General features: G+C 51.2%; 1 protein-coding gene across 1 annotated transcript; it reads left to right on the top strand.

The window, feature by feature from the left end:
- Positions 1-14,077: 14,077 nt before the first annotated feature.
- TRIB1 (tribbles pseudokinase 1) lies at positions 14,078-22,430 on the top strand. Its single transcript, XM_061438613.1, has 3 exons — positions 14,078-15,134; positions 17,322-17,614; positions 20,099-22,430. Exons 1-3 carry the CDS (start codon positions 14,775-14,777, stop codon positions 20,562-20,564), a joined length of 1,119 nt encoding a protein of 372 aa, XP_061294597.1. The 5' UTR covers positions 14,078-14,774; the 3' UTR covers positions 20,565-22,430.
- Positions 22,431-23,195: the final 765 nt, after the last annotated feature.

Raw genomic sequence — 23,195 nt, 5'->3', positions numbered from 1 at the left:
TCTAGCCATCGTTGTTGTCAGTATTACTCTATGACTCGGCCTGGCCTGCTTGACCCCAGAAGCACCATGGAAAACCCACCGCTTTTCACTCACCTCGGCTCTGCCGCCATGACCTTGAGATCATTCCTCTGACCTCTGTGAACCTCATTTTGGGGACAGGACTACGCCTACCAAGTCTGTGGGGGTGGTGCTATGAACTCGATGAGAAAATGGGTCTGGAGGGCCCGGCGCAGTGCCTGGTGCAGAGGAAGTGCCCATCAATGGTGGCCTTTATCACGAGTCTGGTTTGCATGGGACCCTGAGGGAAGCGGGGCTGGGGAACAGAGGAAGCAATTGTACAGAGGTGAGTGGGGGAAGGGGCCTCCCCGGGGGCGGGCAGTGACAGTCCTGGGCGCTCGAGCCTGGCTGAGCCCTACTTCCACTTGATTCTCTACGGTGGCATTCATCCTCGCAGCCTGGGGACATCGAGGGAGGGAGCCCTTGCAGGACACGGCACCAGGAACCCTCAGGATTTTCTCATGCCCTCCTCATGCTCGCAGGTTCCCACAGGGGCTCATAAAACGTTTTTAACCCTCTCCTGCCCCAGGAGATGTTTTCCAATCATCAAGGATTGACACTCGGATGATACCAGAACTCCTTATTGTCCTCCCTGAAGGTGACAGGGAGGTCTCCCTGGGTACCGCTGGACTGGGGTTGCCACCGTGTGCCATCTCTTCCCAAATCTGTGCTCAGTGGCCTCTTGTGGGTCCTTTAGAATGGACCACGGTGGGTGTTTACACCACGGAAATTGGCAAATACAGCAACACTAAACAGGTTGTTAGACATTCACCAGCATCCCTGTGTCCCCCAACAACTGGGACGTGAGGCTGTTGTAGAGTAAAAGTAGGACTGGTCTTCAGTGGAGGGAACCAGGTGGCAGAGCATAGCGACGTGGGGGAGGAGCTGGGAGACACCCTCCCCACCCCAGCCTGCCAAACTGCTAGCAAAATTGCCTGGAGCAGCTGTTAGAAAGAGAACTGGAGAGTGATGATAAGGGGGAAGCAGAAGTCTAACAAGACGGTTGTACTGATGTCTGTCGGAGAAAATCAGCAGGGGGCTGGTGTGCACAGAAAGGGAGCTGGTCTGAGAAGAGGGGTCAAGCCGCAGCCGTGGGGGTGGAGGTCAACCTTGGCATCTGTCACAGGCGTTGTCCCGCGAGCGCCCAGCCTCCTCCCATCAGCTTTCTTCTCCAGAACCCAGACCTCCCTCTCCCACAAGCTGCGTCTCACACTGACTGCGCCCCAGGAGTGGACCAGATTGATCCATTCTGATTGCCAGCTGTACCAGCTAGCTAGGGCTACTTGACAAAACACCACAGACTGGGTAGTTTAAATGACAGAATCTTATTTTCTCACTGTTCTGGAGTTCAGAGTCCAAGTTCAAGGTGTTGGCAAGTTTGGTTTGTTTTGAGACCTTTCTCCTTGTCCTGTGGATGGCCACTGTGTCTGCATATGGTCATCCCTTGGAATGTGTGTTATCTGTGTCCTAATCTTTTCTTAAAAGGACATCAGGCATATTGGATTAGGGCTCACCCACAGAACCTCATTTTCACTTAATTACCTCTTTTAAGGACTTTGCTAGTGGTCCAGTGGTTAAGAATTCACCTTCCAATGCAGAGGAGAGAAGGTCAATCCCTGGTCTGGAAAGATTCCACGTGCTGAGGAGCAACTAAGCCTGTGAGCCGCAACTACTGAAGCCCGCACACTAGAGCCTGCGCTCTGCGCCGTGAGATGTCACTGTGGTGAAAAGCCATTGCGCCACAGCTAGAGAGTAGCCCCAACTCACTGCATCTGGAAAGAGTCCCTCATGCAGCAGTGAAGACTCAGTGTGGCCAATAAATAAATAAACGTAAAATATTGCCTTTTTTAAGGCCCCATCTCCAAATATGGGTACAGTCTTAGGTACTGGGGATTGAGGACTTCAACATGTAAATGGGGGGCGGGGAGGCTGCAGTTCAGCCTCTAACAGCAATCATTGTTCCGAAACGGGCATGTGGCCCAATTCAAGTCAATGGTATATGGATGGATACTCGCTGGAGGTAGAGTGGAGTCTCGGGAAACTCTCTTCTCACCTAAGGCAGAACACAGGGAGAGATGCTCTCTTCTTCCTTTAAAAACTGTCATGTTAGAATGTGATACCCAGGCCTGGGGGTGCCCAGGGTGGGTACTGGGAACTCTACAGGGTTGAGGTGGTATATCAGCCAGCCCTGAAGTCAGCCCAAAGCTGTCCTGTGGGTTGAAGCTGGTTTAAGTTAAGGTTTTGGTTACACCTGGAAACCACCCTAACTGCCATTTGAAGCAGAGATAGTTAGGGTTCCACCTACACCTCCTCTCTCCACCTCCCTGCGCTCACGGTGGGACACATTTCATTTCCCGGCTTCCCCTGGAGTTGGGTGGGACCATGTGACCAAGTTCTACCAAAAGGCATGGGAATGAACATGAGCGCAGGACACCGGCCATCTCCAGGCTGAAGGGGTTTGGCTACTTCACTGGCTCCTCCCCTGCCAGCCAGAGGGGACCTGGTGTGGCTGGGACCTGGCCTTGATCACGTGGATGACGTGCTAGAGCCCCAGCATGGAGGGAACCTGGGCCCCTAAAATCTGTCAATCCAGAATGGTCACAGGGGAGACACACAGGTTATGTGTTCTTCATGCTGCTGCTTTCGGGAGATCTTTGGTAGAGCAGTAGAGCTTTGCTTTAATAATAATACCTCGTCTTTATTCTAAGGGTGGAGAGAGTTTTACCAGAGCAAAGTTGATGGCGAATGTTTCCTGCAGAAGACTTTTCTTTTAGGGTCAGAGATGGCTTCAAGCTACCCAGGCTGAAATAGATGTCTTAATATCTGCCAGGTGCCCTTTATGGAATCCATTTGTGCAAGTAACTTTCCGATAAAGTGGCTTCCTGTGGGTGCATTGTCAGGCAAAGGAATGCTTTCATTGATCTGCAGATGAGTACCTCCTGCCGGATGCCTGCTTTTATCAACGTAGTTCTCGCTGTGTATCAAGTTCCTGGAAGCCGGTCCGAGTGAATCTGCCTCTGACGTGTATTCAGACCCTGCCCAGGACAACGTCAGGTTCCAGCCTGGTCCGTGAGGAGCCCTCTGGCAGGACTGACCTCTCCTTCCTCTGTGCCCCTCTTCTGGTATCTATTTCATTCCGCTCAGACCGCGGTCTCCATGCCGCCGCCTTCCTCCCCATTCCTCCCACTGGGAGCTCCCGGAGGACTGCGCTGTGCTCCACTGTAGGTGTCTAATGTGATGCCTGGTGCCCAGCCGGAGCTCAGTAAGAATGGGCCGATTGAAGACTGACTCTGACCAAGGACAAAGGTCCCTTCCCGAGCCCCAGTCCAGGTTCAAGGCCCCAAACAGGAATATTCTCCAAAGGTATTTAAACAAGTTTGAAGTTGGATTGTGTTTTCCATGCACTAGGTAAGCTCTCCCTCGAACCCATACAGGTGAAACCGTAGTAGTCTCACCCTATATAGGTTAAGCAGAAGTACTTACTCTATGGTTTCCTCAAAAGAAGTGGAAAGAGAGTGTGAGGGAGGGAGGGAGGGAGGGAGAGATGGAGGAGCAAAGGAATGAGGGAGGAACAAATGCCTGGAGGAGTGTCCAACCTTGGACTGAACCCTGGCTCCTAATGTCTCTAGCTGTGTGACTCTGGGCAAGTTACTTAGCCTCTCTGGGCCTCTCTTGCCTCAGCTGACAAGTGGCGATGATCTTACCAATCTGTAGCGCTGTTGTGAGGATAAATGACCCAACATAGGCAAAGCACACAGAGTGGGGATTCAGGAGAGGTGGGCCTCCTTCCTCGAGAAAGGCAAATCGCCTTTTACTGACAGCGTCCCGGTGAAGGAGGCTGCCCGAATCCACAGGCTGTATGGACCATCCCTCCGCAACCTTCCACAGAAAGCCTGACTCTTGTCTACCAGGCTTGCATAAGGAGAGGTATAAAGTCTGCAGACCCCTTGACAGCTGCCCGTACTGAACTTGCAGCTGCCATTTAGACCAAAGGGGAAAAGACCTCCGCACCGAGAGCCAGGAATCCAGAGCTGGGGGCCTTTCAACCACAGGGCTGAAATAGCATTCCCAACCCCTGCAGTTCCCGTGACCCAATGTGATCTGCACCCCGCTTCCTCCACCCTTCAGTTCTTGCCTGCAGCCTTCCTCAGAAACGCTGCAGAAGAGGCTTTTTTTTTTTTTTAATGAAAATCTCAGAAACCAAACAGTCCTCTGCTCGGGGCCAGGCTTCCTTTGAGAATGAAGGGAGATGGGCTTGGCTGGCTGCCACCAGAGTGGGGGAGAGTGTTTGAAGAGGCAAGATGAATTACCTCAAGATAGCCTGAAGATCTCAGATCAGATCAGGGTAGGGTAGAGTTTTGTTTTTTTTTTTTAATGAGAAAAGGGAAAAGGCAGCCCAAAGGAGGCGTGTGTATGTGTGATGAATTTTTACATATTGAGATGACTCACTGTGAGGCAGAGCTAGCAAGGTCTGAGGACAGGGGGCTTCCCCAAATCCTGGGAGATGCTCAAGGAGACTATGGGGCAATTATCTGAGTTTTGAGAAAATGCCTTCCTTCCTGTCAGCTCGGCTCATGTGGATGCCAGCAGAAGAGAAGAAAGTGTCTCTGGTCAGCAGAGCTACCTGGCTGTGAGATCCAGCCTGGATTCTGCAGGCCAAGCCCTGTGCCAGGTGTGGGTGGTGGGGGGGGGTCCACCTTCAGAGGATGCAGCTGTGTTTCTTAGCATCTGGAGGTGTCCTATGGGCTGGTGAGGTCCTGTCTGTCAGACCTCCGTATTTATCCAGAACGGTTTCAGAATGTTACTCTGGTCATCCATTGCTGTGTAACAAGACCACCCTAAAACTTAGAGGGGATACGGTTCTGTGGGTCAGGAGTTCAGGACAGCCAAGGTAAGGGTGGCTCTTGTCCGCACCGAGGTGTCTGGGGCCTCAGCTGGGAAGAAGCAGGTGGCTCAGGTTGGAGGATTCGCTCCCAATATGGCTTCACCTGTCTGGGCTCAGACGGCTGCCGGGCAGGCTCAGCTGGGTCTTTCACCTGGAGGGTCTACCTGTGGCTTCTCCAGCACAGTGTCCTCAGGGCAGACGGACTTCTTAGCTGGCCATGTGTGCGTGTGCTCAGTCGCTTTGGTTGTGTTCGACCCTGTGGGACCCCATGGTCTGTAACCCTCCAGGCTCCTCTGTCCATGGGATTCTCCAGGCAAGAAAACTGGAGTGGGTTGCTATTTCCTTCTCCAGGAGCTCTTCCTGACCCAGGGTCTCTAATGTCTCCTCCACTGGCAGGCAGGTTCTTTACCACTAGCGCCACCGGGTTCCAACTCCAAGAGTCCTGCAGAAAAGGACGAGCGGCATGGCCTTTTATGACACAACCGTGGAGGCCTCAGAGTGGCACTTCTGTTGCATGTGATTGGCCAAAGCAGCCCTGAGCCTGACACAGATGAAAGGTGCAGCAGACAACTCAGAAGAAAGTAAGGGGTGTTTCTCTGTTCCATCTAAGGCAGTTGTGGAGCTGTGCTTATCCCGGGATCCAGGAAACTTCCAGTCCATCACCCTGACAACTGCATTTAAACCCTGGAGAGGTCGCCCGTGGAGACAAGTAATAGATTGCTAGCAGTCTTCCCTCGTGGCTCAGTGGTAAAGAATTCACCTGCAATGCAGGAGACATAGGAGACAGAGGTTTGATCCCTGGGTTGGGAAGATCCCCTGGAGTAGGAAATGGCAATCCACTCCAGTATTCTTGCCTGGAGAATCCCATGGACAGAGGAGCTTGGCGGGCTACATACAGTGCATGGAGTCACAGAGTCGGGGACAACTGAAGTGACTTAGCACGCAGCATGCACATAGCACGTGTGGTCTTCTGAGGCTGCCTCTTCTGTGAAGTCTGCCCTGATCCTTCCTTCCTCTCCCTGACAGACTCCCTTCTGCACTGGACTGCAGTCATTTGCTTATATTTCTGTTTGTTCTGCCTTTTCCACTCAGGCTCATTCCTGACGCTCAGGGATAATGCTAATTATAGATCAGGTCATTGGAAGAGCATTTAAATATCTGTTTGCTGACTTGTGTGCGTGGGTCTCAGCTGCAGCACGTGCAGTCTTCGCTGTGTTACGTGGGATCTTTTGCCACGGCACATGGACTCTCTAGTTGCAGCACGCGGGCTTCGTAGTTGTGGTGTGTGGGCTGAGGTGTTCCTTGACAGGTGGGATCTTTGTTCCCAACCAGGGATCAAACCTATGTCCTTTATATTGCAAGGCGGATTCTTAACCACTGGACCACCCGGGAAGTTCCTGGAAGAGCCTTTTAAATTTAGGCCAGAGGCAACAGTGAGTATGTGAGGAGGTGGGAGAGAAAGTCTTTGTAGAGCTCCCAGGAATCCGTCACTGGGACCAGTGCCTCTCTCTTAGACCCCAGGGGATGAGACCCTGCCCTGGCCTTCTGTCAGCTGCATCCATCCCCACATGACAAAGGGGGTGTGCCTTATATAGCGCCTGCACCTGCTGGCCTAGACCAAATTCCACGTACCAGAACGGGGGAATCCTCTGCTCCAATGCCCCAAACCTGCTTCTTGGGTCCAAGAGTCTCTTTCCTGGGTCTGTTTTCTCGACAAGATCTGTTGTATGTACCTCCAGAACTGTGGGTGGTCAACAAAAGACTAAGGGCAGAACCACATATGTGGATGTTGGTACGGCTGGGGCGTGTCCTGCAGACCCTACGGGGGGAGGACAGGAGCTGGGGCAGAGGGAGCAGGCAGAGAAGGGACATCAGATCACAGACTCTCATTTTCACATCCATCCAGGCCCCCACAGATGTCAGGGGGAGGCATGTGAGGATCTAAGGCTTCCTGTGCTCTTAAAATTAATCATTTAAAAAAAAAAGATGTAGGAAGAAACTTTTGGAGGTGATGGATATGCTAATGGCATAGATAGTGGTGATGGTTTCACAATATACGCTGCTGCTGCTGCTGCTGCTGCTAAGTCGCTTCAGTCGTGTCTGACTCTGTGCGACCCCATATACTTATCTCCAAAGTCATCAAATTGTATAGGTACTTACACCTTTATTGTTTACCTCAATAAATTTTTTTTTTAGAAGTTCAGTCCCTCAGTCATGTCTGACTCTTTGAGACCCCGTGGACTGCAGCACCCCAAACTTCCCTGTCCATCACCAACTCCTGGAGCTTATTCAAATTGATGTCCATCGAGCTGGTGATGCCATCCAACTATCTCATCCTCTGTCATCCCCTTCTCCTCCTGCCCTCAATCTTTTCTAGCATCAGGGTCTTTTCCATTGAGTCAGTTCTTTGCACCAGGTGGCCAAAGGATTGGAGCTTCAGCTTCAGCATCAGTCCTTCCAATGAATATTCAGGACTGATCTCCTTTAGAATTGATTAAATCATCAGGCAAAGTCAGATTTGAGGCTCTATCGTGAATCTTAATTTTCTATCTGTGTATGTGCGTGCCTGTGTATGCAAATGTTTGCTGGGGGAGGGTAAGTTCTTAAAAGGTTAAGATTTTTACTGAACTTAAAAAAAAATTAAAGGGAAGAAATGTTTGGATAATCTTCCTCTTCATTGGGAATTTGGGTGGCATATAAAGCTGAAAGATTCAGGTTTGAGGTCAACCGGAAGAAGGTTCTCATTCTAACTGGCCACCTTCCAGCTGTGTGACCTTAGACAAGCTAATCAACGTCTCTGAGCCTTCTTAGGAATCTGGAAAATGGTGGTATGTAGTTCATGAGATAATTTTGAATGTTAAACAAGAGAATAGATATAAAGTTCTACCATATGGGAGGAACTCAGTAAATGTTCAACTCTTTCCCAGTATTTGGAACCTTATTGTAAATATTAGTGTTGATTTTCTTAAATATGTCCTGATTTTTTTTTTGGTGTGTTTCAGTTTAGTTCAGTTGATCAGTCGTGTCCGACTCTTTGCGGCCCCATGGACTACAGCACGCCCGGCTTCCCTGTCCATCTCCAACTCTCGGAGCTTGCTCAAACTCATGCCCATTGAGTCAGTGATGCCATCCAACCATCTCATCCTCGGTCATCCCCTTCTCCTCCCACCTTCAATCTTTCCCAGCATCAAGGTCTTTTCCAATGAGTCGGTTCTTCGCATCAGGTGGCCAAAGTATTGGAGTTTCAGCTTCAGCATTAATCCTTCCAATGAATATTCAGGACTGATTTTCTTTTGGTGTGTTTACTGGTTTAGAATTTGGAGTTAGGGAGCATAACACATGTTATGTGTGGCTGCAAAGCCCTGTGTACCCTGAAGCCAAATGGTGGAATCCGGAGTCCTGGCTGCTCTGAGAATTTTCCTGCATTTTGGAATGGGTAGGGCTTCCCAGGTGACAGTAGTGGTAAAGAACCCACCTGCCAATGCAGGAGAAATAAGAGACGAGGGTTCAATCCCTGGGTTGGGAAGATACCCTGCAGGAGGGCAGGGCAACCCACTCTAGTATTCTTGCCAGGAAAATCCCATGGACATAGGAACCTGGCAGGCTACAATCCATAGTGAAAGTGAAGTTGCTCAGTCCAACTCTTTGCGACCCCATAGACTGTAGGATACCAGGCTCCTCTGTCCGTGGGATTTTCCAGGCAATAGTACTGGAGTGGATTGCCATTTCCTTCTCCAGGTGATCTTCCCAACCCAGGGCTCGAACCTGGGTCTCCTGCATTGTAGACAGACGCTTTACTGTCTGAGCTACCAGGGAAGTCAATAGGGTCAATCCATAGGGTCACAAAGAGTCTAACACAACTAAACAACTGAGCACGCATGCAAAAAGCACTCAGAACCTTGCTAATGCTGTTGCCAGGCACCTACCTGGGCATGAATGAAAATGAGTCAAGCCTGAGCTCATCAGTAGCCTAACTTTATCCCCCAAAATCAATACAGATTTTCCCATATTACGTAACGCAATATGTGCTTTCCTGAGAAGGTGGAGGTAAATCAATTTCTTTTCCCCCGGCTCAACTTGTCATCTGGTGCCCTTCTGGTGTCAGCTCAGTATTGTACTGAGGCTGCAGAGGGAACACACACCGCACACACATGATCTTGCTTTCAAGGCACCTGCATTTTACCAAACCACACCATAAATGCTCCAAAGGAGCTTGCTAATGGCATCACGTGGGAGACCCTTTTATAAGACAAAGAACCCTTTTAACACAGGAAGAATATGACCTAGTCCACATCCTATTTACTTGTATATTTGTATCTGTCAATTTGGATTTTCATGGGAAAGGCCTTTTCTGACTCTGACATGTGGCAAGCTGATAATGAATATTGGTTGACTAAATGCACATAGTTTAAAATCAAGGCATACTCATATTTGATCATCACATCTGTGTATGGGTAGATAACTCATAAGGACTTTTCACACATTTGCAGCTATTTGTTCCCATGAGAACTTTGCTGGGGAGGAAAAGCAGCCCATCTCACAGGTGAGACAATTTAAGCCTATAAAGAGCAACTGGCAGGCTTTCCTCGTGGCTCAGTGGTAAAGAATCTGCCTGCCAATGCCGTGGGGCAACTATTGAACCTGTGATCTACAGCCCAGGCAGCAACTACTGAGCCTGCGTATTGCGACTAGAGTAGTCCCCACTTGATGCAACTATAGAAAAGCCCGCACAGCCAGAAATAAATAATTATGAATAAAATAAAATTTAAAAAAGCAACAGGCTTCCTCAAATCAGTATCTGAAAAATCTGATGGAAGTTCAGTCCAGACTTGGCCAGCAGGAAAAGCCCAGCAATGAAGTGACGACAATTTTAGCTCACTTGTCCCCTTGGCTATCTTGATTGCATGCCAAGGGGACGCCTGTCCTCCCAGGCATCCAGGCTGGAGGCCCCTAAATCTTCAGCACCCCCCGCCCCCCGCCGCTTTTTTTCCCCCATATCCTGTTTCTTTCTAGGGCTAGACATTCAACTCTTAACTCTGTTCCCTATTCCCCACACCCTTTCCTTGGCCCAAATGCCCTGTTCCTCATTTCAGGTCCTCCTTTTGGATAACCCTCTGCCCTTGAGTACATTTATTTGGTTGGCACTTAGTAAGCCCTCCCTTTATAACAGACACTGGGCTGGGGACGGGAGATACACAGCTAAATAAGACATGGTCCCTGCCCTCTGGGACATAGCTGAGTGGACAATGCCATGAAAGAAAGCTGGATGGAAGACTCAACAGTGCTTGGGATGACATTGACATCTGACAGCAGTGCAGGGGAAATCTGGGTGGGGTTTTGAAGGATGAATAGGAGTTCATCCTATTGGCAGGGGGGCGGGGGGAATTCTGTTGGGAGAAAACAGCACAGGCAAAAATGAATATGTGTGAATTAGCAAGATGTGTTTATGTCCCTACCAGGATCTGGCATAGGTAGGGTGCTGGTGAGGAGACAAGAAAGTTAAGGCTGGAAAGGGAAGTAGGGCCAGAAAAGACGGTATTTTGATTTTGCCTTCTGATGGCCCCTGCCAAGTTTTTAGGCCAGGGCCTGATGTGATCAAATTTAAATTTAAGAAAATGTACTCTGATAGCTGTGTGGGGAATGGATTAAAGAGCCCAAGGCCACATTTGGTTTTGTGCACCATTGTAACTCCAGCATCTAGTAGGTGCACTGGCAGAGTAGGTGCTTTTGTATGCTGAAAGAATGAATGAGTGACCCAGTTAGCAGCTTACTGCAGGAAGCCAGGAGAAGGTCCTGAACTAAGATCATGAGAGTGGCAAGGAGTGGATTGACATGGGAGAGGTACAGGGTTTGTATCAGATAGGAAAACGAAACCTAGGCCAGGAAGTTCAGAGGAAAAAATTAAATTGCGGAACTAGTTATAAAGGTATTAGATAAACAGAAACAAAAATAGAACAAAACACGGTATGGTGGGCAGCCCGGAGATGAGCAATACATCATGAAGCAGCTTTCACCCTAGGGCTGGAGGGAGGAAATTGGTGTCTTTTGATTCCCAGGAGCCAGAGTGCCTAGAGTGAGCTAGGACCAGGAAGAGGCAGAGGGCACCATGGTTGGGTCCCTCCAGGAGGCAGACTCAGAGATAGAGATTAAAATGCAGGAGGTTTATTATGGCAACACCTTTGGAAGGGGAAGGAAGGAATAGGACTGGGTGGAGAGAAGAGCCAGGCTGGAGGCAATCTCAGGGATGAACTCAGTGGACCCTAAATGGGTGGGCTGAAACTGGGATGCCCTTCAGAGTTGGCTCAAATTTGGGCAAGGAGGCTGGACTTGTTTACAATCACCGGTCATTGGACCTCCTGGGAATGGAGTGTGAACTTGGGCAAGGTAGCCCTACTCAGTCAAGGCAATTTCCAAAACTCCCAAAAGGCACTCTCAGCGCCCCCAGTGTAGAGGGTGGGGTGGGCATGGGTGGATAAATCCTTCAGTCCTGTAGGGAGATCTTGGCAGCACCTGGTGAGAGCCACACACAGGGGCTGGCTGAAGGCAGGTGGGGGTGGCTGGGCCACAGAGGAGGTCCAGCCAGGGCCCAGAGCAGCACCTTCCCATCTTCCTCCAGGACCTCACTCTGAGCAGAATGGGCTGGAAGCCAGTGGGCAAGGGAGCATGAGAAAAAGTCTGTGCGGGGCAGCCCCAGGTAGCTGAGCAGAGGACAGCCAGGGGATGTCTCTGAGAGCAAGCAGGACTAGGACTGGACCCAGTGACAACCCAGTAGGGGACAGGAAAAAGGTGGATTCAAGGGGAAATGACTGCCAGGGATTCTGTCCCCAGGGATGATGGTGGCAATGCCTTTCTTTTAGAAGAGGCAGTGAAGAAGGTGCACACCTTGGACAAAGAGGCTGAAGGCCTTTGCTGAGTTTGCCATCCAAGTGATGATGCCCAGTGGGCAGCTCAGTCAGTTTCAGTTCAGTCGCTCAGTTGTGTCTGACTCTTTGCGACCCCCTGGACTGCAGCAAGCCTGGCTTCCCTGTCCATCACCAACTTCTGGAGCTTGCGCAAACTCACGCTTATTGAGTCGGTGATGCCATCCTGCCATCTTATCCTCTGTCGTCCCCTTCTCCTGCCTTCAATCTTTTCCAGCATCAGGGTCTTTTCCAATGAGTCAGTTCTTTATATCAGATGGCCAAAGTACTGGAATTTCAGCTTCAGCATCAGTGGGCAGCTCAGTGGATCTTAAATAACTGGCACAAAATGAACTTGAAAGAAGGAAAACCTTGGGTGGACTTGGTTACAAGATCAAGTGCAGCCTTCTCAGCAGGCATTGGAGATTTTCTCGGTTGATTTCTGCAGGTTCAGCTCCACCCTTGTAGCCAACCTGGCCTCTTAACTTCAACCTGATCCTTCCCCACATCCTGTCTTACCTGCCCCACCCACCCTCCCACTTTCCCACCCTGCTCACTCCATGCAAATCTTTTACAATCCCAAATATCCCCCCAGGTCAAATGCTTTCTAGATGGAATCCTACCTAACTCTACAAATTGTAATCTCTACCTTGAGTCCCCACAAGTGCTTTAAGAGCTTGAATGCATTCAGTAGCGTATTTGACCACAGCCAGTAACTTAATCTTTGCAGGCTTCTCTGTGAAAAGGGACAAAAAAGAACTCCACTGGGTAGTTGTGAAACGTCAGTGTGTCAAGCGCTAACAGCGCCTGCCACGTTACAGAGTTCAATTAATGTTAGCTATTGTTAACTTTCATCTTCCTAATCCTCAGCCTCTAGTTTAGGAGATGCTTCATTAGTGCTGGCTGAATGAAGGGAGACTTAATATGGAAAAGGATTTATCCTTGGGGCTCGATCTGGTTTTAGAAAATGAAGCATTTAGCAGAAGTACAGAAGGGACTCTGATAACAGTTATCTATGTTCGGTGTCCAGGGACTCCGAATTGACCTGGTTCCCGAAAGAAAAACGACAGCGTCTAGGTTGTTTTTTCATGGAGCTCTGTGCAGGGTCTGACACATCTCGCGCTCACCCAAATCAGGTTGCACGAGTGCGTGCACACGCCCTGGCAGGACTGCCTGGGTGTAGGCAGTATCACTATCTATCCGGTCACCAAGGAACCGGGTTAGCCCCGGGGCTCTAGACCCTGCTGCGCGTGTGGAGGCTGCGGAGGAGGCACGGGGAGGGGACAGGAATTCGGCGACGGCCACGTGGGCCCCTTCCGCTCTCTCCCCACATCCTTTGTTTCCCACCGGCCGCGGCTCAGGAAGCTCTTTCTGCGAGTCACCGCGAAGGGGCGGCCGGGGAGCCGGGAGAAGCTATTTCCGTGCAATCCGGGCGGGCGGCAGGCGCGGGAGGGGCGTGGAGGTGGAGGAGAGCAGAAGGCCTAGTGTTTGCTTTTATTTCATCCAACAGAAGGTTCTATTTGTGGAAGCGAACAGACGCTGGGGATTAGAGCTGGGAGGGGGCAGGAAAAGGGGAAAAAAAAAAAAAAAAAAACCGTCACATACACTACCACGCATAGGTCTTCCCCGGAACTACCGCGTGGGGGTGAATGAGTGATTCTGGAATTCATCACCTTCTCTTTCCTCCCTTCCTCCGGCTACCGCCGGGTCTCGGCGACGCCTACAGTTCCAACCCGAGGTCCCCAGGCGCGGAGCGGCGAGGGGATCCCCCAGGGCAAAAGGAGTCACCCTCCGGCCGCACCGAGCGGCGGGTGCTGGAGAGCTGGTGCGCGCGCCCGCAGTCCATTGTGCTCTGAGTGAATGAGGAGCGCGCACCAATCACCGGTCGCTTCACCTCCCGCGGCCCCTCCCCTCCCGCCCACTTCCCCGGGACCCTGACGTCACGGGAACTTTTCCTCCGCCTCCTCCCCCGGCTTCCAGCGCTGAGTCCACGGTCTGCGGGAGGGCGCGCGCCGCCTCCTGCCTAGACCAGCCTGTTGGGGGTAGGGGTAGCTAGGGGGAACGTGTGCGCGCGCCCCAGCGGGCTCAGAACTCACCACCTGCGCCGGAGCGCGCTCAGCCCGGAGCATCCCAGCCCTCGGGCCACCCCCCTCGCCCCCGCCGACCCAGCTCCACCTTCCCTTCCCGCCGCACCCCGCCCCCTCCCCCGGTCCTCCCCCTCCGCTTCGGTGACTGCTCGCCCGGCGGCAGGGCCGGAGTCGTCGCAGTCACCTCATTGCACAACCCGGCTTCCCAACTGTTTACACAGCCCGGCCTGTGAGTGTGTGTGTATACAGCGTGAGTCACCGGGAGGCGGAGGAGGTGGAGGAAAAGGAGAAGGAGGAGTGCACTGGCTGGGATCGGTGCGGCGCACACACTCACTCACACTCAGTCACTCTCTCCGAGAGCGTCTCGCTCGCGCACACTCACGCCGGGAGCCCAGGAGCGCGCCGGATTCCGAGCGCAGCGGAAAAGTTGCTCCGGCTTTCGCTACGAGACTTCTTGCTCTGGGAAGTGTGTTTGCTCCGTGGCTCCAGCGAGCCTGCGGAATCTTGTGCTCGCCGCTCTGAACCTCGGGAAGGCCGGCCGCCTCTGCCTCCCCAACTGTCGGCAGCTTCGACAACAATAGCGGCGGCTGCCCCCGCTCTGCGAGGCGCCCAGAGCCGGTACCCGCGGAGATCCGGAGACCCGAGCCGGCCTCCGCGCCCCGGACGCGCTGCCAGCGTGATCCCCGCGTGCACCAGGAACGGCTCCAGCTTTGCCCCCGTGGGGGCAGAACCAAGCTCCGTCTGCAAACTCCATCCCCCGGGCTGGAGTAAGTCGCGGCGCCCGTCGCGCCTTTCCGGGCGGATCCGAGGACTTATAAAGCAGGGGCCGCCCCGGCCCGGATCGGGATGCGGGTCGGTCCCGTGCGCTCTGCCATGAACGGCGTCTCGCAGCCCCGCACTCCGGCCTTGTTGCTCGCCGCCGGCCGGGGCACCCCGGCCAAACGCCTGCTGGACGCGGACGACGCGGCGGCCGTGGCGGCCAAGTGCCCACGTCTCTCCGAGTGTTCGAGCCCCCCGGACTACCTCAGCCCCCCTGGCTCTCCCTGCAGCCCGCAGCCTCCGCCCGCCGCTCCAGGGGCCGGCGGCGGCTCCGGGAGCGCTCCGGGGCCCAGCCGCATCGCCGACTACCTGCTGCTGCCCCTGGCTGAGCGCGAGCATGTGTCCCGGGCGCTGTGCATCCACACCGGCCGCGAGCTGCGCTGCAAGGTACGCACCCGGGGGGCCGGGACCTGGCGGAGGTCGCGGGTGAGGGGGGACACGGTGGCAGGCAAAAGTGTTTGAGGTCTCGTCCGCCAGCGCCCGGGAGCCGAAGGTGCCGCCAGCGTTTGGGCTTGGGGCAAGGCGGTTAAGTATGTTTGAGCCCGGGAAGGCAGCATTTGACCAGGATCTCCTTACTGGGAATTGTGAGGTTCGGATGGAGTGGGATAATTCGAGCTCGGCGGTCAAGAGGAAGTGCGGTGCTTAATTGCTTTATATCTATTAGATATTATTTCCTTAGCGCCCAGTTTAGTGCGTGGCGCTCCATATAAGTTGTGGAATTGAAATGGATTCCAGGGCCATGCCATTCTCCTTTTCTCATTCTCCTCGGTCCCCCCGCCCCTCGTTCTGGAAGGGCGCCCTACAGTGGGTGCCTGCTTGGAGCTTGGAGTAGCTGGCAGCTCTCTCGCCGGGGCTGCGAGGCACCCGGGCTTAGTTGTGGGTGGTCAGGGGCGGGAGGTCCGTGTCGGGCGCAGGTGTTGGGGATTCCGGCTGGAACCCGCGCTAGAACCGGAACCCTGTCTTCCCCAGAGAGCAGTCTGGCGCGGGGGGTCTTCCAGCCAGGGCGGGGGGATTTGGCCGGAATGGAAGTGTTGGAAAGCCCGCGCCTGCTAGGAAACCCTCGCTTCCATTCATGTCTTGATTTTCCGGCCGGCGATTTTCCTTTGAACATAAGGGATGCCATCCAATTGGAGGTACAACTGGAAACAGGATTCCCCGCGCTCTCCTCCTGCGCCAGTAGACGCAGAACATTCCCACAGTCCATCTACCTTTTGCGAGCTGGACACCCCGGTCTCAGACATTTCTGATAATCCTCTGGGCCCCTCCTTTTCACCTGAAAGATAGGTTCACCCCTCAGTTAAAGTCACTCGGGTTTTCTGCAACTCACCTGACCCCCCAACTTCCCTGGGCTCGCTGCTGCCATCTACTGGCCGACCCGAACGAAACTTCAAATGCATGATCAAGCCCAGTTTTAAAGGGGGGAAATTCTTTTCTTCTGGGTCGCTGGGGCTAAGAGCTCTTTTGGGAGGAGTATGAGTGTGGGCTGGGGGTGGGAGGAGGGGGGCAGCGGAGAGATTTCTTCGAGCTGGTGACAGAGCAGCCAGGCCTCAGAAGTGGGGTGGGTCTGGTCATTGTGCAACCCCTTCCAGTTCCTCTGAGCAGATAATAGCCGAATCCAGATGGTGACAATCCGTGTGTCACCGTTTCCAGTTGAGTCTAGGATATGAGTAACCGGACTAAACTAAAGGCCCTTAAAGAGACCAGTCAGCTTCTTAGAGGAGATGCTACTGGTGTCCTGGGTGAAGGTGGGGGTGGGAATTGGTGGGGGGTAGGGAGATAAATAAACAAATGAATCCCCCCTGCCCCCAGGATCCTGTATCCCTCCTGTGGGAATGTTACCTCAAGACTGCTTATACCTGAGTCAGCCCAGGCAGGTTGCTTAGGGCTGTGTTGACCGACTTGGAGTCATTTGTTCCTTCCCGGTAATGACAGAGCTGCGTGTTCTCCAGCCCCTTGCTTCCACTTGGAAGCTGCATAGTCACCACCTTCTGTGCCCTTCCTGGTCTGCAGGAGGTCATGCCTTTCCAGGGACTGCTCCTGCAGACACCAGAGGGACCTCTGTCAGCCCCTTGGCACCCGCCGGCGAGCAAGGGCCACAGAGGGTGGGGACTTCGGGGCTTAGCTCTCTGGAGCTTGTGGAAGGCCATACAGAGAAACCATCCATATGGTGGCTCTTTGAATATTTGCTAGCCCAGAGCCCTAGATGCTTCTGGTTTGGGGGTGTTAGGGGTAGCTGCGACTGCATAAAGTGGGGTTGAAGAGCTAATGGGGGTGTGTGCTAAGTCGCTTCAGCTTCATGTCCGGCTCTTTGCAATCCCCTGGACTGTAGCCTGCCAGGCTCCTCTGTCCATGGGATTTCCCAGGCAAGACTACTGGAGCGGGTTGCCTTGTCCTCTTCCAGGGGATCTTCCTGACCCAGAGATAGACCCCCATCACTTATGTCTCCTGCGTTGACAGGCAGATTCTTTACCATTAGTGCCACCTGGGAAGTCCCAGACTGAGAATTGCAGCCCAGCTGCTGGAAGGCAGTCTCTGCTTCTCTAGCCTCCTAAGCGGGTCCACTTCTCTCTGCAGGTGTTTCCCATTAAACACTACCAGGACAAAATCCGGCCTTACATCCAGCTGCCATCACATAGGAACATCACGGGCATCGTGGAGGTGATCCTTGGGGAAACAAAGGCCTACGTCTTCTTTGAGAGGGACTTTGGGGACATGCACTCCTACGTGCGCAGCCGGAAGAGGTTGCGGGAAGAGGAGGCCGCCCGGCTCTTCAAGCAGATTGTCTCTGCCGTCGCCCACTGCCACCAGTCAGCCATTGTGCTGGGGGACCTGAAGCTTAGGAAGTTTGTCTTCTCCACCGAAGAGAGGTGAGCGGCCTCCACAGCCTCTCCTGTGCCTTTTGGAACCGAAACGAGGCTGCAGGTTGAGCAGTTAGGGGTGGTGCATTGGTTGAGAACAACATCAAGGGCTCAGTTGTCCCAGAGTTAGTCTTGAGAAGTCCTCTCTCCTAAAGAGCCAATGCCACAGCTGGGTTTCCTGCACCCTCGTGAATGTGGCCTGGGGACACCTTGGTGCATTTGTGGGATATCACGTGAGGATAGGTTACCCTCCCCACTTCCACCCTGGGATCAGGTTTATTCCCCATTGTTGTCAGAAAGGTCAGTTCTTCTCCGGTACAAATGTCAGCCTGCCCTTCACAGCATCGATTCCTAGAGGACATTTTAAAATCCTTGTTTATACTGAGTGCCTTTTTTTTTTTGGTACCTAGGAAGTGTCACAGAACTGGTCAGACTGTCCTATTTGCAGAAACCTCTCCTTTCCTTCACCCCACACTTCTGTTCTGTGTCATGCTTGGCCCCCAATATTTTCTCCACTTTGTCCAGTGACTTTTTAGGCATTTTGTTTGGATACATCTTCAGAAAATAGCCACTGTTGAATAAGAAATGGAAGCTGGATGGAATTGGTTGCTAAATATAGATCATGGCTTACCTCATAAAAGAACAAGATGAGCCTGATAAGACAATAATGAGACATTAAGATTCAGAGTTGAGGTTTCAGACAAGAGAATTCAGGAAGCCAAAGGAGATAAACCTTACCTGATTTTAGGAGGTGGGCCGCATCCCTTGTGGAAAGATTAAGAGCAATCCCACTGTCCAGTTGCACAGGTGGGTGTGCACTCTCCTATAGTAGCTGTTCATGCGGGGCTCACCCACCTGTGCCATTTTAGCCTTAACTCCCGATCCTATGAAAATGTACAGGGTTGTTGAGTTGCCAGAAAACCTGACTTTGTATCTGACCTTGCAAGAGTTATTGGAACATACTGATTAGCAAAGAAAAGCAAAGTGTTGGCAATGAAGAAGTTTCCAGTTCCTGGAACACTCTCCTTTGATATGGTGATGTATTTTCTGAAACATGCCTTACACACCTCCTTGCTTACTTTTGAAATCCACCATTGCACAGGCGAATGTCATGTGCGTGGAGTTTGGCAACCCGAGGGTTAAGCAATGGCAGGCTGACGCTAGCCCTGTAAGCAGCACAGGTGCAGGGTTTTAGTACTACAGGAACCAATCAGCGGCAGACGGTGTGGGTTGAGTCATATTTTCCGTTTACAGAACCAATGGGTATTTTACATAACGACGGGGGAGGTCAGGCTGAGGACATACTGAAGTTAGCACATGTATACTACACTCCAGGGAACAGGAAGGCAGGAAGGAAAAAAAAAAAACAACAACTAGACCTTTAAGAGGAAAAGGAATTGACCCAGTAGCCTGTACCAAATATTTGCGTCCTTCTCAACCAATGATTTACTGAAACAGAGCTAGTTCAGAGAAACTTAGCTGGGGGGACACAGTGGCCACCAGATATTGGAGGCTCCCCGCGTGGCTCTGGGCTTTGGGGGAGCCCAGGAGGCTTGAGTGGCTGGATTTGAATAGGGAGGCACCTGCAGCTTCACCTGAGAGCCTTGACTGAAGATGTTTCAGATTAGTTGTTACCTGAACAGATGAATCCCTGTCTGGGTAAACGAGCTCAGGTGGTGCTATACCATCCTAGGGTGTGTGTGTGTTTGTGTATTTGTACGTGTGTGCATGAGTACACGTACATGGGCATTTTAGGCGTCCTGCATCTTTCAAACCCACCAGCCGCTTTCTTTGTCTTCTTGTCCTGGCATTCTTTGCAATTAAATATCCCAATACACGTAATTAACATTCCTCGTACTTTTCCTGAGTCGAGGCCATTGTGGGCTTGGGCTCAGGTGGACAGAACTCTCTCTCTCTGTGTATATCAATGTGAGCAGGAGTGCTGACAATCCGTGTGCAATATCAGTGACCTTGGGCTCCAGGTTCTGTAATGTTCTGTATTGCCAAGCATCGGTCCTAGTGACCCTGGCAGTCAGTGGCACGATAAGAGATAAGATCGGCTTATAGGATGCTCCGGCTCTCCCTAAAGCAGTAGGACAAGCTGTTCTTCCCTGATAGCTTTTGGAGAAATGTCAGCATTCTCCTGACACAGGCTCCCACAACTGCAATGTGCACTTAGTAAATTGTGTAACCCCTATTAGGATATCTCTTCTAAGCTCTAGCATCATGAATAGTATCTGGGGCTTTGCATCATACCCTCCACCCCAGGTGCTCTCTCAATACTTTGCTAATTTTTATTGCAGTTTGTATTGGTTTGTGAAATCCGGAGTCCTCCTGGGTAGGTTGCAAGGTAATGCTTACTGGATGAAGGGGTAACTGGCATTCCTTGGGCCTTTGCGTTGAGTGCCTGTGGACCCTATTATTGGGAAGGAAGGCCTTGTTTTTCATAGCAGCTGGATCTGGAAGTAATGGCTTGTTTCATGTCTTCTACAGAACCCAGCTCAGACTGGAAAGTCTTGAAGATACACACATAATCAAGGGAGAAGATGATGCTTTGTCAGACAAACACGGCTGCCCAGCCTATGTGAGCCCTGAGATTCTGAACACCACGGGGACCTACTCCGGAAAGGCAGCGGACGTTTGGAGCCTTGGGGTGATGCTCTACACCCTTTTGGTGGGGCGCTACCCCTTCCATGACTCAGACCCCAGTGCCCTTTTCTCCAAAATCCGACGTGGACAGTTCTGCATTCCTGACCACATTTCTCCCAAAGCCAGGTGCCTCATTCGCAGCCTCCTGAGACGGGAGCCTTCAGAGAGACTCACTGCCCCAGAGATCTTACTCCATCCCTGGTTTGAGTCTGTCTTGGAACCTGGGTACATCGACTCAGAAGTAGGAACTTCCGACCAGATTGTTCCAGAGTACCAGGAGGACAGTGACATCAGTTCCTTCTTCTGCTAATCCCCAAACCTCAGAAACCTCATAATTCTCACACATGGCATTTTCCATTTCTAAAGATGGACAGGCCTTTCGGCGTGAGGCCAACCAGACAGGTGATGGCGTGGAGACTGTGGCTGCTGAATTCAGCATGGCGCCCCTTCTTTCTCATCTTCCAGATGCGTGACTGAGGATGTGAGCAGCGTACTCTCTGATTGGCTGCCCTACAGAGTTGTTTTCCTCAGTGAACCTTCGCCAACTATCCCTTTGTTGGATTTGGGGGTTCCGCCTCTTTTCTGGGTGGCACGGAGTATGAATATCCTGCAGCGTGTGATGGAGTGAAATGAACATTCTAAAGGGAGAGGAAGTGAATCACACAATGGCATTTTAGGCAATAACTATATTTTTAACAGGGTGACAAATTACCTGGGCCAATAAACCTGCCATCTTCAAACTGGTCTTTGGTAGCCAGGCTTTCGCTACCCCCAGCTTCTCTGATTGGAAAATTGTTTTTTTCTGGTTTGGTTTAACACTCGCCCTCTCTTCATGTTTTTGGAGCAGACTGTTTCAGGGGCATAGGAGCCTGCCTGAACCATGAACCCAGAATCATCTCTCCTCTGTGTCCTGCCAAGACCCCATTTGCACTAATGCCTTCTTTCTGACCTTGAAATGAGCCCCTTCCCCTTTCACTATAAAAGCACTTACCAGCTAATGGTGGAAGAGTATCACAAAAAATTCAGGCTCCTGGCTGTTTCAGAACTCTGAGCTCAGACAGAGAGACTGGAGACTTTTAAAAAGAATTTGAGCACTTGGAAACCATTAGCTGTTTTGGTTCCCCCCAAATATGTTAGCATTTATCCTTTCCTTTTTTCCCCCCAAGACCATCTCAGGGTGGAGCATTTTGTCTAGGAGGAGAAAGATAAGAAGACTCCTCTCTCCCAAGAGCAAATTTCTGTGCTTCAGAGAAAGTAAATTTTGGATAGTCTTAGACAGCTCTCAGACTAACTTCCAGAATTAGTCTTTAACCACCCCCATGGGTCTGGTCTGCAGTTTTGCATGGCAGGTTGTTAATATTTCATCTGTGGTGTGGTTTATGAATGCATCTGTTTCATCGGTATCTGGAGTGAAATAGCAAGCCCCAAATCTTTAAGGTTGGAAGGGACTTTAAAAGTCATCTAGTCCAACTTCTTTCCTTTCTCTACCACCTCCCAATGTAGAAATCGCCTCCCCGCCCCCGACCCCCCAAATTCTTTCACAGGTGGGACTCCAACCTCTGTTTGAATGCTTCCAGAGATGGGAACTCACTACCTACGGAAGATAGAACTTAACAGAGATTTGCCACTTGCATTAAAAAAACAGATGAAATATCAGTAAATGTCTCAGACAGTACTGAAATCAGGTGGTTAAACGGGTGAACCAAACATACTGTATTTGAGAAATGGCACAAAAACAGGCAGTCACCTTTAAGGGCTACGCCTTAGGCAAACTACTAACATGCATTGTGAGAATACCGTGTATACCTCACGCACTGTGTACTCTGTACATACGTCGTACCTTTTCTACATTTGTTGTTGTTTTCACTCTGACACTTGTTCTGTCGTCTGTGTCTGTCTGAATAACCTGCGTGTCTAAGACCACGTGAAATGTGAATGATCATTGGCAATATTACCTTGACAGAATCATGGGACTTGGAGAAGGAGGACAGAGACCTCTGTCGCACTAACGCTCTCGTGGTTGCTTGAATGTTGTATCTGTGATACATGACCCGGCTAAGGACTCTGGGTTTGCTGGGGCTTCGAAACACTAGACCCTTCCTGTACATGTGTATATATGTTGAGATGGCCGTTTCCGACTTGTAGAGAGATTTTAATAAATCTGGTTTCGTAAATAGGTGCAGTGACTTTCTTTGGAGTCCAATCCACCGTTACCTGGTGTAGGTTCACGCTGTGGATGCAAAGGTCGCTGGCTTCGGGCCTGGAATCCCAATGGGGAGATGAAGAAGTAAACAGCTGATGATTCTATATGACCTTTGACAAAGCTGAACCCATTCACTTTTTCCATTGAAGTAGACAAATTCATTTTGATGGGTGAGACCAATTTGGTGAATCAGGCTGATGAGGGCTATGGGTTGAATTTAAGAGCTGAGAAACATTTGAAGAGGCGCATACATGAAAAAGTCTTGAGTTGTAAGAATCCCTCTGGCTTAAGGTCTTTCACAGACCCTTGAGAATTTGATGAAAACTGTGGACACCTCTCAGAAAAACGTCCATGTGTATCCAACAGAACTCTTGTAATTTCAGAGGTCCACATCCATCCCTGAATGTATCACAGGGCCTCCTGTTGAGAGCCAAACTCCACCCTTCCCTCCCCCATTAGACTTAATTAAAATCATTAGTTGAGGCCCCCCCCTTTTTTTTCTGTAAATGTAAAAGTGGAACTAATAGGAGGAAAGCTAAAAGCAACATTATTTTGAATCACAAATACAGAAATTGGAATTGATTAGGTATAAAACTTCACTGTGACAACAAAATCTATTCTAAATGAAGTCAGCATCCAGAGTGATTTTTAAAAAGTTTGTAAAGTGTAACACATACACAGAAAAAATAGAAGTGTGTGGCTCTGAATTTTCACAAACCAAACATACTGGTCTAACCT

This window comes from Bos javanicus, chromosome 14 (assembly GCF_032452875.1).
Source record: "Bos javanicus breed banteng chromosome 14, ARS-OSU_banteng_1.0, whole genome shotgun sequence".
Lineage (NCBI taxonomy): Eukaryota > Metazoa > Chordata > Mammalia > Artiodactyla > Bovidae > Bos > Bos javanicus.
This window is presented reverse-complemented; position numbering and strand designations above follow the sequence as displayed.

Coding starts and splice junctions, on each gene's coding strand:
- TRIB1 (XM_061438613.1), top strand. CDS start 14,775: ATGCGGGTCGGTCCCGTGCGCTCTGCCATGAACGGCGTCTCGCAGCCC. Junction 15,135..17,321: donor GCCGCGAGCTGCGCTGCAAG/GTACGCACCCGG, acceptor TTCTCTCTGCAG/GTGTTTCCCATTAAACACTA. Junction 17,615..20,098: donor GTCTTCTCCACCGAAGAGAG/GTGAGCGGCCTC, acceptor TGTCTTCTACAG/AACCCAGCTCAGACTGGAAA.